The sequence below is a fragment of the Mytilus galloprovincialis genome, chromosome 5 (assembly GCF_965363235.1).
Source record: "Mytilus galloprovincialis chromosome 5, xbMytGall1.hap1.1, whole genome shotgun sequence".
Taxonomy (NCBI): Eukaryota; Metazoa; Mollusca; class Bivalvia; order Mytilida; family Mytilidae; genus Mytilus; species Mytilus galloprovincialis.
In genome coordinates, this window is record NC_134842.1 from 67197896 (window position 1) to 67217874 (window position 19979).

Sequence of the window (19979 nt, forward strand, 5' to 3'; positions counted from 1 at the left end):
ATGACATAGGACAGCGCCACGATGCTCAAATTATCTTGCGACTGTCGAACCAAGATCACAACTCACCCGCGATTTGACCAATTTTAACGTCGTGGCGCTGCATAGATGTGTCGTTTGTACGTTGTGTAGGTTTATATATATATTATCAATATACATGCTTGAATTTTGAGGTAAACAACAATTTCTTATGTAAGCAAATAGTTTTTGAAATGTCCAGGATCAGGAGAAAGCTAAAGAGTACTACCTCTTTAGTAAATAAATCTTAACAAAAAACTTTAAAAAAAAAACATTGATATAATGTCCATAGATAACCTTTAAAAGCGTTGTTAAAAGGAAGTCTATAATTATGAAATATCTTCACGACCGATAGAGATCGTAATACGTTAAATGCAACAGAGCGATTAACGTAACAATATTTCTTTGCTTTATTATATTCAGGCCTTTAAATTACTTGTAAACATCCTATTTAGCACAACCGAACAATTCGGTTGTAAAGTTAATTTTATGTAACCCTTTCGAAATATTGAATGTGTGAAATGATTATTGAGATGGGATAAACAAATACATTTTGTTATTGATACTTTATACTGAATAAGCAGGTAAGTATTTTAATATAAGGTGTTATCAATATGACGTGTAAAACTCAAATTTTGTATAAAACATTATTTGTATTTCAGTAGTTACAAAGTAAATGTGTGGTTAAAACACGGAAGGTTGCAATCTATATTTTACTTTAACTGTGTAAAATATTTTTGTCAGACGATTTAGATTCTTGGAGAATTACAGACCATTCCTTATTTAAAAATAAATGACGACATATTGCATGCTCGATCGTCAAGTTAAAAAGTGTATTTTTAATGTTAAATGCTAAATGTTTTATTTCTAATTGATATTTCAGTTGTAATGGTTTAAATGAAAGCTTGTCGGATTTATGATTTAAAACATTAATAATAAACCAGATTTACATCTATTTTGATCAGGTTAAAATGTATTCATGGTATTTAAGTCCCATTTTGGGTTTATTTGTGTGCGTAAAGTGTCAGAAAAACACATTTCAAATGATGTTTTTCCGATTTTCGGATCGCCTACATATCTGCAAAAGGGACTTTTTAAGAACGTTTATAATTACTCTAACGAAAAATCGTAGCTTCTTTGTCATTGTATGTAACATATTATCTACAAACTCAATCATGTCCATCCTGTTACCGCTACTTAAATTATCTGTTAAATTGTTCTCCCTATGTATATCGAATTAGTCAATGTTGATTTCAAAAGTGCAAAGTAATCTTTACATTTAAAATGCCACGTTTCTTGAACGACAGTGTAGAGAAAAGAAATTTCAAGACATTTAGTGAAAAAAAATAGAGGTTCCTTTTATCATGTCTATGCTGTTACCAACAATTTTGATTAATTACACCAACAATATACTTGTAAAAAGTGCAATAACGTATTAGGAACCAAATTCACTCAGAAATCCATAATCACTTCACCAAAGGGAGTAGTCATTTCACAACAGAATTCAAAAATGAAGAAATTTGTCTATCCTGTTACTAGGGTTGCTATGGTTACAGTAACAGAATAGAAAATTTTAGACAGAAACGTCGTAAAATTTTTATCTTAAAATATAGTTGCAAAACGAATGAAATATTTCGTTGTTTGAACTCATCTTAAGGTTATAACGTCTTAATCTTCCTAATTTATCATTTGCATGTGCAATACTGATATCGGTAACAGTATAGACAAAACGGTAACAGGATAGACTTTTATATAGTGAAATATCATAAACGTACGTTCCTGTTACCAATGAAATAAAGAGAAAAGTAAACTAACTTATGAGGGATTTACTTGATGTAGGGTTTATTTGACAGAGAGAAAAAAATGCCGAACAATATGAATTGCTATCTTAGACTTTCATTACTGGTGGTAATTTTTACAACCATTGAAAACCAATTTTTAGAGACGTTTTTCAGTACAACCTGGAAAATTGGCAAATAATCTATTATTTTACAGAATGAATATATATAGGAGTTTACTCTCTTGGAAACCATCTAATTGGCTACGTAAAACAAGCTTAAAATTTAAACTAAACTTGATAACCTAAATTTTCTTTTGAAAATGGTAACAGGAGAGACAAAATATTGTACCACCTATCAAAAAATGTTTTAATAATATTCTTGTATGACATTATTAAGATTGCATCTTTTCATATGTTGTTCTTTAAGTACTGTTTGTTTTGATTTGCCTATATAGAGGGTTGTTTGAATAAGTAACTTTTAATAATTTTTTCAATTACAAAATCGACATTTTTTTTATTTTTTAAATGAACCATCTATCAATACAGGTAAATATTAGAAACACACTAATGACATGACTTAACGTCATTCAATGCCATATGCATTTAAAGAATTTAAATGACACCCTATTTTCGTGGAAATCTAAAAATCTTTACTTGTAAGTGTAATTGGTATGTCGTTTGTTCATGTGTTACATATTTGTTTTTCGTTCATTTTTACATAAATAAGGCCGTTAGTTTTCTCGTTTGAATTGTTTTACATTGTAATTTCGGGGCCTTTTATAGCTGACAACGCGGTATGGCCTTTGCTTATTGTTGAAGGCCGTATGGTCACATGTAATTGTTTATTTCTGTGTCACAGATGTTGCCTTACATCATTTGTTCAAGAGGAGATTCTGAAAATCACTAATCCGTCTCTCTGGTTTAAACATAAAAAAAGACTTAATACTGGATACACAATCTTCAGAAATATTCTTATTAAAAAAATATATATAGCCGGGTCGTCAAAATATTTGATAAAACATATTTCTTTAGTTATGTCCACAATTCTTTCTACAGTAAAATATTGCCTTCAGAAATACTTTGATAAGATATGATTAACCAGTAATTTGAATACTTGTCTTTCAATTTTACAGTAATGGCAAACCTTTTTATGTGGCTATATTTTACATTTCTATTTCCCTAGATTAACTGATTATATTACTTATTAGTCTTTGAATTGTCTTTGTAAAGAAATGGGAATCGTAGATACAAATTCCTAATTTTAAGGTAATAATATATCCATACAGCGAGTGCTGTTTTTTTAGCGACCACATGTGTGTTGTAGGATTGATATGATAATATACCGTCGGTATTCCAATGAGTACTGTTTGTGCAACTCTTTTAGCCGACTTGTTTTTGTATCAAATGCCACCAAGTCATCAAAAGTCATATGAAACGAGTGACTGGTGAAAAATAATTGTTATCCAATTCTTGAACCAATGCATGTATATGTCATAAAGTTAGTCTTATGTGCACAATTTTATCATTTATTAGGCATCCATATCATATAATCGTCTAAAAAAAATATTTCGGTCTTTTATTATGTGAAAATATTGCAGGTAATTAATAGTCGTGTTTTGAAACCGTAGTCTACCAATTGTAACCTTAGTTGGTAAACAATCCGAAAAGAAGCATGGATCTGAGCACGTGTATAACATGTACAATAAGATAATAACTTATTTCAATGATAGATCTATGCGTATTACGATCACTAGATTTTTATGATAAAGGTCACGCTGAGTTCATTGCATACGGCAAACATATCGCGAAGTGTTAGCTGCATGCATCTTCTAAATTTGGACAAATAATATTATTTTCTTGAGAAAAAAGTATATGTGCATAAGTTTTATAAAGAAAACTAGCCGTTTATTTATAAAAAAAAACCAAACATATGCATCATTTTTTAATTTGAAGTTTCAGATGACTTTAAGGTTTGTTTATTGCCTACACAATGCGTCGCAACATTTTTTTAAGGTAATAGTAAAATGAAAACTAAAGTGTCATTTCTCTTAACATAATATTATTATAGTAAGATAACACAATTCTTAAAGGGAAAATTCGCGATTTTTTACATGTAGTTTAAATATGTTCATGATGATATAAAATACATATTCACAAAGTTTTATCGCTATATGTGCAGTTATACAGAAGAAAATCAATAGTTAATAAAATAAATATTGACTACTTCCTGTAGGTCGTGACGTTTGTTTCTTCTGGTATTGCATGACGGGATTTAGAATACAATCACTTAAAGTCTTGGTCTTATATCATACTTTAACGTAATCGTAAGCGCGTCGATGACTAATGTTATATCCAACTACCATCCGATGATACGAAATTAAACGAAAAAACATTCAACTGTTTACACTCATGAGCTATATTTTCTGTACTTTACCGTTTATTATTCGATTTATTTTTGTAGACAGCAAAACAAATGATTTGCATTACTTTTTTTGTTTTAATATATTAAGACATTTAAAGACTGTTAAGACAATATATAGGTGTACGCTTATTGACCTTTTACTATCTACAATATGACTATGTTTATACGATGTGTGTATTATTTTCTGGCAATATTTGTGGAAGGCTTGTAAAAAGGTAAAATGTTATTTGCAGATCGGTAGTTAGCCGGGCCTCTAGGTCACACCGTAGCAGGTGTGACTGTCTATTCAGATCGATCAGTGGATAAGACAGGAGGTCGCGTTTAGTAAACAAATTTAAAATACATTTCCAAGGTGTTGATAATTACAAATGAATCGCCGTGGAATTATTTAATTATATTTGGTGCTATTATGTATTTGAATTCAATTAGTTAATAAACTAAAAAATGAACAAATTTTGGTTAAGGTCAGGAAACTAAATTGAGTGGTCAGAATGAAATTATATACACTCTTATCATTTATTTATGTCTCATAAAAAAGCATTTTAATTGTCCTTAATAGGCAAAGAATGTACGGGAACACTTAAATTTAGATATTTAAAAGCCATGACCAAATGAAAGGTGTACCTTTTATACTTCTAGTGTGTGGCATTATATCTTAGTTTGGTCGGAAGGGTTACTTTTATAAATAATATAGATTATCTGATATCATTTGGATAATGGAAGGAGCTATACTATAAAAACACATTAATTTATTACCAATATACTCGAGATCAAAGGTTGTTGATTTTGCCGATCAAATAATCTTTTACTTACACATTTTTTTCTCTTTTGATTAGGGCGTGCTTGCTTTATATGACAGGTTTTTTTCAGTTCTCTTATCTTGTTAGACGAAAGCAATCCTGCACAGTATATTCTGCATTTGTATAGTCCGAAGATTACCAATTGATATTCTATTTGATTTTCACATGTTAAATGATTGAACAATTATAAAAAACATTTATTTCGAAATTGTACTGATTAGAAATAACGACTAAATCTTATAGTAAACTGAAGAATAGGTGCTGAAATATAAATAGTAAAATTGAAATTAGATAACATGGGGAAAAGGCCTAGACCTATACCCATTTCTTATAACCACTCTTAAATTGTTACAAGTCATGGAGAGTTACTGTCCGACCTTAAATTCATATGTACTTCTATTTCCGAATTGTCACAGCTTCGATTTTGTACAATCTGAACAATAATCTGGAAGTAGTTCTGAAAATAATACTGGTGGATATTTTTAATTAAATTTTGAGAAAAAAAGAAGCTAAAAGATAAGTGCAACTGCGGAAAATTTTATAAAACTTACCAGTGCACACCTGGTTAACTCGCGATCACGCACATGATTCGTGTACCGCGTTCATTGTGTATTACACAAGCCTGCCAGGAAGTCGACCGTTAGAATACCCGAATGTGTAAATTTACCCAGGTAATTATGAAGCCATGATGATTACCTGAGACACATTTTTTAACATTGGTCAAGTAAGGTAAAAACCCAAAATAAACTAGAAAGGAGTTAATAATTCTTCCACAAAAAGTATCTCCAAACTTGTTTTCACTTAACTGAGACTACTATAACATTATTATAGCAGAATCGGTAACTATATAATACTTGCTACTATATCTCAGAGCATAAATGTAAACTTAACGAGGAGTTAAAACCGATGTACGATCTTCTTTTATTAACAGCTCTTAAACCTGACGTAAGCATTGTACGCAAATATGTAATCCACTAAATAATTTATGATGTCTTGTTAAATATTTTTTGAAATATTCCTATCAATTTTAGTAAACATAAGTTGATTTTAAGATCTTAGAAACTATGAAAGCTTCTTCTTTTACTTGGTCAGGTAAAACATCCATCAAATTGACAAGTTATATTAACACTGATTAATGGACATGTCATGCTGGGTACTAGGACTTTGTGGTAATTAGATTTCCGTGGTCATTAATTTTCAAGATGGCTACTTGCCGAGATTTGATAATCGGTTTTCAAAATCGATTAACTCACATATCTTATAGACGAATAAACCTTCAATATTTTTGGAATATGCTTATTTTATAAGAATGAACAAAATATCATTTTTTTTATTTTATTTTTGCGAATTTTCCCTTTAATAAGTAACACTACATCTCAGACCGTGACATAATACGAAAACCTGTGCAATCTGATGATTAGCTTCGAATTTAAACAAAAACATATGTATTATTTGTCACTATTGAAGTATTATCCTCGTCGATTTTAAATGTCGTTTTATGACACGAATGTTCACGATACAAATATTTCATTGAATAAACCACAAAAGAACAATTGTACTGTCTGATCAAAAATCAGCTTTACATTTATCATTCAGACAATAAACGAGATTTTAAACATTTAAACATAATACGAATCTAAATAACACAAATACAGAATAAAAAAATTTCAGTATGCTTAATGATCCTTAATATTTCAATTACACCAACTTTCTAAATTAGCTCCTTATACATGCGTTGTCGGTTTTTTTTTGATTTATGAGTTTGACTGTCCCTGTGGTATCTTTCGTCCCTTTTTTACAATTGTAGAAAAAAATAATGTTAAAAACGTTCTTGCAATTTTACTTTAACATAATTTTATAGTGTGTATCTTTTTAATAGCAAACGCAAGCAATTCACAGAAGTTAACGAGACTTGTTAAATTTTGTTTGAAAGCATGATACATGAATATAATTATTTTGCATATGTTTAATATTGTGTTCTTCAGGGTATGGCAACAAATCAACCTAAGAATTTGTTAGAACGGCAGCTGCATTGTGTTCTAGAAAGATCAAGCCTTCTTCAGTATTATGAGAGATTCATCAAACATGGTATGCATATTAATTAAAAAACGTTTTGTCCTTTATAATAAATTTCGTTAAGTTACACATGAACATAATAGTTATACAATATAGTTATCAAAGGTACCAGGATTATAATTTAATACGCCAGACGCGAGTTTCGTCTACATAAGACTCATCCGCGACGCTCAGATTAAAAAGGTTATAAAGCCATACAAGTACAAAGTAAAAGAGCATTGTTGACCCGAAATTCCTAACAGTACCATAGTATTTTTCAATTTTAAGGGAAAATTGAATACATAGGCAAGGACATATACTGATTTAATAGACAATCATTAAAATATTAATTTAAAAACCATATACTAATTTTAAAAAGTTTTGATATGTGATCAGGATACAATCAATGTCATAGATATATTATTGTCTCTGTCGTATACCATTGTTATCCTGGTTTATATAATGATTAAATTGGTAAAAGTCTTTATAGTAACAGCCTTTTATGTGTATTGAATACTCTCCCTTTTCTTTTTCTTTGCAAATCTGTATTTTTCCCTATCGGATGCGATCGATTTCCTTTGTCCTAAACTGATTTTTGCACTGACGACAAAAACGTTTCTTTGGTAACATCGGTGGTAATTTTATTGTGTATTCCACAAGTTAGCTCACCATTGTGGATACTTATACTTTCTGAATATGTACAATTAAGGGTTTTTATTTCAATCCTAAGTTGAAACTATGTATTAAAACACAAGCTGTATATTCTTGTCAATGAGATAAATACTTCATATGTATTGCGTCTCGAAAGTTGCAACACGAAGATGAAATATATGTATCTTTATTTTCTGTGAACTTTGTATTTTTAAGCAACACACTGATAAAAAAAAAGAAGAAACAGTGTGCAGTGTACATTAAGTAGGAGGAAAATAAAAATTTCTATTCTTATAAGCATTAAGTTTTATATTATATATTTATAGGTTCGATCATATCTTAAAAGTTTTTATTCTTTTCTTTTTCTTTATTTTAAAGATATTGTTGCATGAAGCATCACATCTGGTGTAGTAAGAGTTAAAACCGAAAATTTTGTTTAAATAAATCAAAAATGTTACCAGTGAAAAACTTTAAAAGCAAATAGTTACATGTATTTAACTTTTAACAGAATAAAAACTTGCTTAAGGTAGCACAATACAAAGATTTTTTTACTTCCAATCACCAACCTTTGAAATGCTGTAACTTTCTTATGAATGCATAGAAAATAATAAAAGAGGTATATATAGATAGATAAAAGTTTAATCTTTTAAATGAATGCAATATTTTTATTATGCAATCATTATATAATCAATTATTATGTAATTAGTGGCAAAATCTGGATAAGGTCACTTGAATGAATTTAGCTCCATCATCTCTTTAACTATACAGAAAATTTTAACGAAATCTTAATCAACACATCATGGGCTTCAAAAGGGTGTCTCAGATTGTCTCTATTGTATTCCATTCTCTCATAAATCTCTAATTAGTGTAAACATCCTAACCACATAAAAGAAGATAATGTTTAATTAGGTGTAAAATTTGTTCTATACATTCTATCTGAAATCTGAGACACCCTTTTGTAGATAATGGCCATAGGAACAACATATAATAAAATCAACCCTCTAGGGATACCTATGCAGAAGCTAATTTCATTTGAAAGTGGAAATTTGGTGAAAAATATTTTAGACACAGTTAACATTATAATTGGTTACATAATTGTTGCATAATACTAACAATTGCATTTATTTGAAAGAGTAATCTGTTAGCTATCCAAAACTACCACTTTTATAAATTTTCAAGCATTATTAAGAAAGGTACAGCATTTTAAAACTTGGGAGTTGGAGTTATAAAATCTTTGTATTGTGCTACCTTAATCGACCATTATATATTAAAATTTGTTTCAGGAGAGTGCGATGTACTGACGTTATCTAAAGCAGGAGATGGAAAATTTAAAGACGTTATGAAGACAGTTGGAATGGCAAAGAACTCGAGTCATGTTCACCAGTTTAAAGACACTCTTCTTGAATGGGCAAAAGATCCAGGTGAATCATAAGTTTATTTCCTTGCAATATTATGTAGCGAAATAAGGGCGGTGGTGCTTATTTACAGAATAAAAATTTAGGTGTTGGAAATAAATTATTTATCCTGTTTTGTACCGATGTGTGCAGAAGTTATCCTTATTATCCCTCTGTTTCAGACTTTCTTTCCAATGTTTTATAACTTTTAGTGAATAAAACATACTTGGACGGAAATTAAATCAAACATATCTGAAATATTTCTGAAAAACAAACTCACACAAATATAGAAATATCTCTACTACTAATAAATTCCCTTGTTAAATGTATATAAGCATGTACTACGGCTGACCTCGTATTATGCGATATTGCTATCAATAAGCAGATGACTCTAACTAAATTTATAACTCCGTGTTTGAATATAAAACCACAATTTTAACTTTGACAGAGTGGTGCCCTTTATATATATTCCTTAATGAAATTTGAAAGTTCACATAAACAGTAAAGACACATGAATATAACACTCTGAATAAAAGAAGTGATTTGTTTCTTTCTATGATTATTATTTTCAATTGTGCTTGTTTAGAATTGTTCAGAAGTTTCTTACATTTTAACTTTCTTTACTTGATTTGCCTCTTATACATAACGAACAGTACTAAGAGACTAACCTTTTGCGTAATAAAATCATTTCAAAAGGAGACAAACCTACATTTTTGGAAAGTTGTATAACATTATATAATAAATATTAAATGACGATATGATTAGAATAACCTCAACTGACAATAGCCCATAACATAACATAAACTGAAGCTGCTATAATTGTCTTTTTTGTCTTGTGTCGGTCTCGGTCGAGTTGTCGTGGTCAACTAGGCAACACTTTGTTAATTCGTAACTACTGGAAAACAATTTTCTTATATCGAATGTCTGAATATTTTATTTACTCAAAGTAACATGGATTGGTAAACAGTAAACCATACTTATGAAGTCCGCTCCGAATAACAATAATTTACCGGTCTCAGATTGGATGTCACATTCATATGTTATGCAATTATAGATATCGTCATTATCTTATGTACTTTGTGTTTATATTTATATAGAGAGAGGACGTCCCTCAGGTTGTTATAACTTGTGTCCAACTCCTTTTGCAAATAAAATATGTTTAAACTAAACGGCACTTATAAGCGCCACTTTTGGGCTATTTTGTGGCGGTCATTGATTTATAGATGAAGGAAGCCACAGTGCCAGGAGAAAACCGCCAACCTTAGTTAGGAAAACTGACATACCTAGTCAAACAAGATAGGAGCCAAACGCGCACGCACGAGCGGGGTTCGAACTCACAATCTTAGTGTTGACGGGCTAGTTATTACAGTAGTAGAACTATTTAGACCTCTTGGCCACCGATCACTATAACAAGGTCAGGTAGGAAGTTAGATAAACAGAACATATGCAATAGCTCTTTAAGAAAACTGTACATAAACATCCTTAAATTTAGTAATTACATACTTTCTTAGTTGCGAAAAGGTATATTAAAAATAAGATCTAATTAACATCAGAAGATATTGTGGGTGTCTTTCTGTATAATTAGACATTAGATTTAATTATTTCAGATCACAAACTTCATGGACTTTTTCGTTACTATGACGATTTGTTAGAAAACACAGTTCTTGACAAGATGGTTCTAGATAACTTGATTTCCAGGTGTATATTAATGATAGAGGACAGAGAGGAAATAATCAAACCAACAACACAGCGTGAACGTAACAAAGTTTTACTTGATATTTTGACTGAACGACCATATCCTACCTTCCATTTGTTCAAGGATGTTTTAAAGGAATCTGAACCAAACAATGAAAGTGTTCAAATGCTTGTCAGTAGAATGCAGACTACTGAAAGCAGAGAAGAAGATACCTTTTGTCATTACGGACCCGAGATTTGTAAGTAGTTTCAACTAACATGTAGTTAAGAAAGATGTCAAATTAGCCATCAACACTAACTTGTTATAAGTGTTTACACACTCAAATATATATATACTCACAAACAATGCCTTAGTTGAAGTAAACCTTTCCTTAATCTCTAACTATATTTCAAGACAAAAACTAGACAGGGATTACGTGATGGAGAGAAACAATCGTTGCTTACTTTCTAATTTAAATTACTGTCAGAAGAGGATATTACAAATTAATTATTTGAAGAAACAAAGAAAGATAAAACGATTTTACTGTTGCCTTATTTACACCGGTACCAATGCAAATTTGAATTAACTGAAAATGACAAACTGTCAATAGTAAGAGATAATTATTAGCATGTTATTTAAAAGCGATCAACCGACTTGAGATATTTCTTCCATGACGGACCTGGATAATAGGTTTAAACTTTAATGAGAGAAAAAAGGGATGGTTTATTCAGTGTTATTGTTTCAAATAAATATGTAGGCCAATGGGTCAATTTCTTATTAAGATAGCACTAGTAAATAATTGCTGTAATTTTAAGACCGGTTTTTTTTAGTCTCTTGAAGAAACTAGAAAACAAGATGCACTTGATATCGTATTAATTATCGATGTAAATAAAGCTTTCGGACAAAGATATCTTTCTGTTTGACATTGTTAACTTCACAAAAAACTAATACCAAGCATTACATTTTGACGATAGTAGCAAATCAACTGTTTGGGTAAAGTCTTTATCATATTAACATGAAAAATATGGTATAAAAGGACACTTGTTATGCTTGTCGAAAAGTTACTTGTCTAGACAACCACAGATAGTTGTCATAAAAGATTTATTATCAAGTATGGAAAATTAAACCTAGTGTGCCAGAGCGGTGTGGTTTAATGACATTTGTTCATTTTAATATATATAAATGATATATCTGATAGTATGTCCGAATTCAGAAGGCTTTTTACAAATGGTACTTGTATATACTGCAACTGCTGAATTCGCTTAAGAAAATGTAAAACATGCAGATATTACGATATTCAGTTTGTGAAATATACAAAGTGATATTTATCTTTGTTTTGGTGGTGCTACATGAACAACAACTAATGACACCTCGCTAACATTAAGGTGTCATATATAGTTTTAGACAGATGATTTTTTTTATTTAAGAATTGATCTCCTGTGTATTCAACAATCATGAAAAAATGAAAAAAATACTAGTTTTTTTTTGTTTCAATGCATTATTTGAACATTGTCACGGATAGTGAACTCAGTCATAGCTTTTTAATATCATACGGAATTATATTATCATTTTGGAGTGCCTCATGATTGTTGTCAACATTGCAGATTCTTCTGAAACATACATCATGTACATGTAAAATAATTATTAGTTGTTATTAGCTTTAAACTAGCTTTCAGTAACTGCAAGTACTCGGAGATATATGTCTTGGGGATTTGTGTGCTTTCTATCAAGCGGATGATTTTAGCCCTTTCAACTGTTTTTTATAGTTTGTTCTAATATCGTACTGTTACATTATAGTCGCAGGTAAGGGGAGGTTTCGTACCAGTAATATTTGTAATTCCGCCAAATTATGTAACCGTCCGTCCCAAATCAGAAGCCTGAAACTCAGTTTTTTTGTTGTTGCTGTATATCATATTTGTTTTTCCTTTATTGTTTTATATATATATATACGTTTTCTCTTTGAATTGTTGAACATTTGTCATGCGGTCTTTAAAATCGTAATTTATGGTGTAGGTTTTAATTATTTTAGGTAGTAGGGTGGTCTTCTTCTATGTCATTTGGTCTAAAGTGATGAGTTGTCTCATTGCAATGAATGTTATTGTTATATTTAGTAATAAATGTTGATGAACTGATCGTGAAAACTACAAAGCTGCTTAGTTTTTAAACAAAACTTAATTTTACAGTAAAATGGAAATATTTGGGGAAAAAGTATTCTTCCAATACTTGAGTATTCATTAGAAGTTTTGGATAAAAAAAGTGCAGTGACTATTTTGCCGACGCCTGCAAAATACAAAATATGCTATTCTGTTTGCTCTGATTAAATTTGTTTAATTTTAGCAGGCAAAATAACATATTTGTATAGCAATGGCTTTTTTACCGGCGCCAGCAATATTGTGAATTTATTATTTTGCTGGTTCTTTGTAAAAAGTAAATTCTGATATTTACTTTTGAAAAGTACTACGGAAAGGTCGATTGCCAACTTTAAAGTATCAAATTATTACTCATAGTAAAATAAGGTAACAACAATAACAAATATATATTGTCATACATACTTTAAACAATAAGTTTATGACAAATTATATAAACATTCACATAATACATTTCACAATCAAAACCATACGAAAACATATCCCATAAAACATAAAAAGAAAAAACAATTGATCTATATAATACAATATTTATCTGTACTATTAAACGAGAATACCTCATTTTGTGTGTCGATTCTCTTCCTTCCGCAACAAATTAATCATCATGCCTCTGTGTCCTATAGGTACCATACATCGTCGCATTGCCTGGTATCTATGATGAGTTTATTTGTCATCCATTCTTATGATTATTCAGTTTGGGTTATTTTTGGAAAAAACGGGGGGGGGGGGGAAAGGCATCCGGATATTGTTTCCGTCATTGGACGGAATTTCAAGTTAGACTAGACTTCCGGCTTGCGTTTTTCTGTATACTATGAACAGAGACATATAATACTGTCTCTACTTTGAATAAAGTGTATTTGCTATTAGTAAACTGAGAATTGATAATAAAAAGCAAATACACTTAATTTATAGTAATGAAAGTTCATACTGAAATTAATCAATTCAATTCAAATATGTATTGCCATATATAAACTTTAAACATTAAGTTTGTGACATACAAAATAAGTAAACAATATAACTATAATTCACATATATATATATATATATACACAATCATTCATTTACAGTAAATAGTCCAGTGTCCCCTGTCTTTAGTTCAACTTTTTCTCTTTTTCTTTCATTTTTGTTACTTCCAAAAATTTCTTACATGCTGCATTTATCTCAGAAATATATTGCAAAATATGTGTTAGCTTTTCAACTGCTTCATCAACACCATCTTGAGTTTTATTAATATCAAGTATTTCCAGACTTATAGTTTCTTCTCTGATATAATCAGTGAATACAGCATTAATCACCAAGTTCTTTGATTGTTCTGTCCATTTATAGGTACTAATACTCTTCCATGTATTGTTATCTAATTTTAACTCAGTGTTCTCATTAATTGAACTTTTTAAAAATAAATCAATTTTAGCATGATCTGAGAGATATGTAAAGACATTTGTTTTAAAATATTGAAATGAGAACAGGAGACTTTCACTCACTAAAGCATAAACAACAGTGCTAAAACCATTTTTAGACATATAAGTATCATTACCTGACGAGTCTCATAATAACCTTCCATTTGCTATACGTAGCCCCGAGGACAAGCAGAGATCCAAAAGTTTTTACCATGCCGTGGGAAAGCCAGTGACATTGAAGAGCTACTTCCGGTGGTCACGCGGGAAAGGGGAGATAATCTAACAATTTTGAGGTGGCGCTGTAACCAGCGTGTAAACAAAAACATAGCCTGTGCTTCAGACAATAAATTTATTAAAACAACTAAACATCCATCAGTATTTGAGGTTAATTTTTCATTAGAATAGATTTTGTCACACGACTGCCAAAATAGGTATTAAAATAAGTGCTGCGTTACTGAAATATGATAAATCAAAAGACGTCCTCCGTAGATTTCCAAAAAAACGCGGGTAATCCCCCTGTTTGCTAGGAACTGACACAAATGCATCCTAAAGCTTTTCATTGGTCGAGATATAAATAAATGTGACCCAGAAACATATGGGCACATGACTATGTATAGGATTCCCCGTCACTCTGAGTCTTGTTTACATAATAAATACTTCAACCGGAGGTCAAAATTCAACACTTTTCTAACGTTTTTGGAGTTATTTCGGCGCAAAATTAAGCAAATTATGTCATATTTTACAGTTTTTAACCACGAAACTGATTGAGACAATGAAGGGTGATGATGTTTCCAGGATTTTAAATATATTTTACTTAAAAATGATGATGGGTTGAAGGATTTACACCGTCATTTGTTGATGTTTTTCATGTTGCTCAGACTGCTCAAACTCCTCGCAGTATTACATTTTCTGTAGTTATTTAATTATGCTGCAGTGTGTAACAGATGTATATAGTACATTGAAACTAGGTTAATCTATGAACGAATTTGTCCATATAAATGACTTCAGTTGTCTGGAAGAACCCCCCTTTTTTCCCCCCAACTTTTCAAAAATTTCAGCTGAAGGGGTAAGTCAAAAGTTAATGTCTGGATAAAAATCCTACGCATGTGCAAAGTGTAAGCACTCAGTTAGTATTTGTTTTAAGCCATTTTTGTAGGGTAATGGTTAGTCATTCTTTGATTCAGTAAATATTAATCTGAAATCAACTTGTCAATTAAAAAAAGTACCAATCAACAAATATTAATCTGATGCATCTATAATTTTCACCGCCTGATCACTATCCCTATGTCGAGCTTTCTGCAACAAAAGTTGCAGGCTCGACAAAAAAACTAAGCAAGTTGGAAGTTGACACTCACACATGTTTATAACTTGATGTCTGTCCTGTCCTTATCATGCATATCAAGCAACATGGTGTACACTAACCATTCATGTTTGAGTGTGTCTGGGCCGTGGGGCATGTTTAACTCTTGAGAACTTGAGATTAACATTCAATAGGAATGCACAATGCCTAGTACATCCAATTCTTAATACATGTCAGAGCTATATGACCATTTAAAGCATTAACAAAATGCTGTATCACTTCTAAGGTCTACTTTGAAATTTGCATATGAAAGTCTCACTCTGATTTTGGGGATCCTGTTTTGTTGCATTGATATTAATGCTTGACCCACATTTTTATTTTACACCAATCTACAAGAAAACAAAGCTTGGACACAGGATCTATAGTCTAATCAGAATCATACCATTCCTATATCTGTGTGCTGATTTTTATGCAATATAATACTTTTTCACACATTTTTCTCCATTCTTAAAAAGCACACAATTGCAATAATTTGCAAAATCATGTGATAACATATAGGAAAAGAGCACCAGGACATCTCATTCCTAATACTACACAAGGAGCAGGATCTACTTACTCTTCCAGAACACCTGATATCAATTGTATGTTGTGGGTTCAAGTTGCTCAGTTTTCTTTTTTCTAATTTGAATATTAGTTTAGACTTTTCATCAAAAAAGTATGAAAAAAAGAGAGACTACTGAAAATGATTTATTTAGGTGCAGGGGTTACCACACTTCAAAAAAACAGTGAAAAGTCGTCATGATAGGCCATTTGAGAGACCTCAAGGATACCTCACTATGTCTAGGAGAACTGAACGATTTTAAAACCTTTCTATTTCAGTCCTTCACACCTATAATCAATCATTAAAGACCATCAAGTTTACTTTTTATATCTTTGATTTTTTTTATGTCTCAAATACTACAGTACATACATGTATATGCCTGATATCAGTGACGGATCCAGAACTTTTTCTAGGGGGCTGCTGACTGACTTAAGAGGGGCCCGCTCCAGTGATTCCCTATTTAATCAACCACAAAAGGGACCCCTATGAATATGCTAGCTTTGCATCTATGAATCTCAGGTTTTTCAATGACAATAAGTTTTATTGTATTGCAACAGCATTATTGTCTCATGTACATTTACCCCACGTTATCAATATAAAATGGTTGAGTGTTTCACATTGTATATTTAAAAATATAAAAATGTTTAGAAATAAACGTTTATTAAATGATAAATAAATACAGTCATAAAAATAATGTTAAAATGAAACATACGTATAAAATATTTTAAATAATTTAAGAGTATTATTGTTAAAAAGTCCAAGTTAAAAGTAAAATCAAGTCAAATAGTCCTCTGTCCCATACATGTAAATCCTCAAAATAGAAATCCTGCTCTTCTTATTCCTATTGTTATCTGAAAGTATATAATATATGCAGATGATATTATCAAATGAAAATAATTTCGAACTTTTCTACAGTTGTTATATGAAATTATAATATATTTTAATTGTCTACAAATTTCTATGTGGTCCAAGAATGAGAAGGTTCACATTTAAATTAGAATTGAATGCTTTTTATTTGAATTTTAACATTTTAATGGAAAACTAATCAGATGTGAATAATTGCCAATGAGACAACTATCCCAAAATACTCATTTGGAGTGGATATATGGGCATTTTTTTGCTACATGAAAGCCTTTAAACATGAGAAAATCTCATAATGTATATACTATGATTGTTTTCAGATGTGTGTTATCATTTCATTTAAATTGAAATCTTTCTTATTTTAATCTTAAATAATCAAAAGGAGGTTTATATGATTCAACAAAAATAAAGAAATTATTTTAGACTTTTGATGTAAATAATTGATATATTTTTACTGACTTTATATTATATGTCAAAGAAGGAGGTGGGGATGTTGCAGGGGTCCTGATCCCAAAATCCCGGGCTAAAAACATGATCTTCTGAGGTCCGAAATTTTAAAATAAAATCACGAAAGAAAATCCTGAGCTTAAAAACACCCAATCCAAACGTCCCGAAAAAGTCCTGCCCTCCATCAAGAAAAGTTAATAATCATATACAGCAACACAAATTTTCTATTTATTTATTCATTTACTTCAATATCTTAAATCCATCAACATAATAACATATCAATCTTTTTAATAGGTATATTAAATAATGTGTAAATAAAGTATTACTTAATATGCAACATTAAATTATCTTACATGTATCTGTTATTTAAAAGGTAACTTTTCATTCAATCATTCATATCTTAAATTCTTCATACCAGTAATAGATATTAAATGTATCCACCACCAATAAAACCTGGCCACAACACCTAGCCAATACTGAATGTGGCAATAAAATTCAACAATAAATCACATGATTTGTTTTTTTTTTTGCATGGAAGGAGGGACAGAATTTATACTGTCTTACTGGTTAATATTTCATATACCTGAAATCTTTAAAAGATATTTTACATAGATATAGGAAGATGTGGTGTTAGTGCCAATGAGACAACTCTCCATCCAAATAACAAATTATAAAAGTAAACCAATATAGGTCAATGTACGGCCTTCAACACGGAGCCTTGGCTCACACCGAACAACAAGCTAAAAAGGGCCCTAAAACTACTACTGTAAAACCATTTAAATGGGAAATGCCTATATGCACTATTCAGCAAAAATAATAGTTCTGTTGTTCAGATAAACAAGGGTCTGGATGAGGTGTTTTCCATTACTTTATTATTTATTCTTTACGCTCATTTGTCTCTATTTTTTTTTATACTTTTTGTCCATGATTTCTCTTTTCTCAATATATAAATTAGCACATCAATAGTTCAAATAATATTATGACGTCTGGCTAGGATGTTTTATAATTTTTTTCTGGGATGCGTAGGAAGGCGTCCTAGATAAAAAAAATAAAATAGCCTTGTCAGACGTCATATTATTTTGACTAGCATGTCATTTGCTCTATTCCTTATTACAGTCAATTTTCTCTATTCTTTGTTCCTTTAGTCATAGTTCTCCAATTTTTTTTTATACTTTTAGCCATAGTTCCCAGTGGCATATCCAGGGATAGGGTTCCGGGATTGGAATCTCCCCTTTTTATGGACAATCAATGCATTTGAAAGGGGACATTTAGTCGGAACCCCCCTTTATCCTGGGTAGGGAACCCCTTTTCAAAATGGCTGTATCCACCCCTGGTTCCCTATTTTGTGAACCCTCACCCTGTACTATCTGTAAGAAATGATGGATAGAGGTTTAGGATAAAATTAAACTATACTTATGTAGTTGTTATATTTTTCCTATAATTTTATTTTGTTTGTTTTTGTTTTTGTCACACACTTTTTTGGGTTCAAAAATAATAATATAAAACCATTTAATTAACCTTTATACTATTCGAGACAACCAAACAAATCAGCACAAATGCTTAACACAACCGTAATAATTTAATTAAAATTATAAAGCTAACATTGACATGCCAAAATTCAAGTTTTAATCAAAATTATTGAAGTCTCGGGCTGAAAAAGGGGCGTTTATTTCGTGTGGTCTGGGGGAATTTAATGGATTTCAGCATCCTAAAAGAGGCAAACATATAGCCATAACCCGATCTGATCAATGAATTATGTTATGGATAACGTTGATATCTTTCTACTAACCATTAAAAGTAATAATAGTAGGATTTCGTAAGCTCAGAAACCTTAATCTGTTGAAAAATGGCGTCGATTTATATGCTTCCTTTTCGCAGCCTCAGTTACAATTTTACAAGGAGTGATGGGTATTTATGCAAATATTTAGGGACTCCTATCATCATAGATACTATTTTTGGTCATTTTATATTTAAATAGCCAATAGGATGCGAATGTGTCAGTTATTTTCAGAAGCGGAAAACACCCGCCATATTTTTATCTTCAAAAATAACAACGTGTCTTGCCAGTTTCAGATGTTTGTTTCTTGTAAAATAAAATCTCCTAAGAAGAAAACATAGCATAGTCACCTGTAAAACTTACCTATATAACTAATTAATGATGAAATGACACAAGTTTAATTGTCTTTAATAGTAAATTTCTTGAAAAATCACACGTACACGATGTAAACAAATTACCGAGATGGCGCGATACTGTCGCCGTCTATGTAAAAATCGCGATAGTCGCCCTTGATTTTTTGGCCGTTACGTCATATGGAAGGAGGCGCAGAACTGATCTGTGGCTTTCCCACTGATGTGTATTAAAAAAAAATCTTGGTTAATTCTCTTGTTTTCTATATCAATGACATAGTCGTAAATCTGAACCATCAAAATTATT

General features: G+C 30.8%; 1 protein-coding gene and 1 long non-coding RNA gene across 2 annotated transcripts in view; one reads left to right on the forward strand and one right to left on the reverse strand.

Moving 5' to 3' along the window:
- The first annotated feature begins 477 nt into the window (after positions 1-477).
- Positions 478-19979, forward strand: part of LOC143076280 (uncharacterized) — a 47608-nt gene continuing 28106 nt past the window's right edge. Inside the window, exons 1-4 of the mRNA XM_076252012.1 lie at positions 478-599; positions 7003-7105; positions 9007-9144; positions 10725-11051. Coding sequence (XP_076108127.1) covers positions 7006-7105; positions 9007-9144; positions 10725-11051 — 565 coding nt within the window. The 5' untranslated portion in view covers positions 478-599; positions 7003-7005. The remainder of the gene's footprint in view (positions 600-7002; positions 7106-9006; positions 9145-10724; positions 11052-19979) is intronic.
- On the reverse strand, positions 16881-19815 carry LOC143076279 (uncharacterized). Its single transcript, XR_012978595.1, has 2 exons — positions 19335-19815; positions 16881-17088 (listed from the first exon to the last, which is right to left on the reverse strand). It is a non-coding gene; the product is annotated as an uncharacterized LOC143076279 (long non-coding RNA).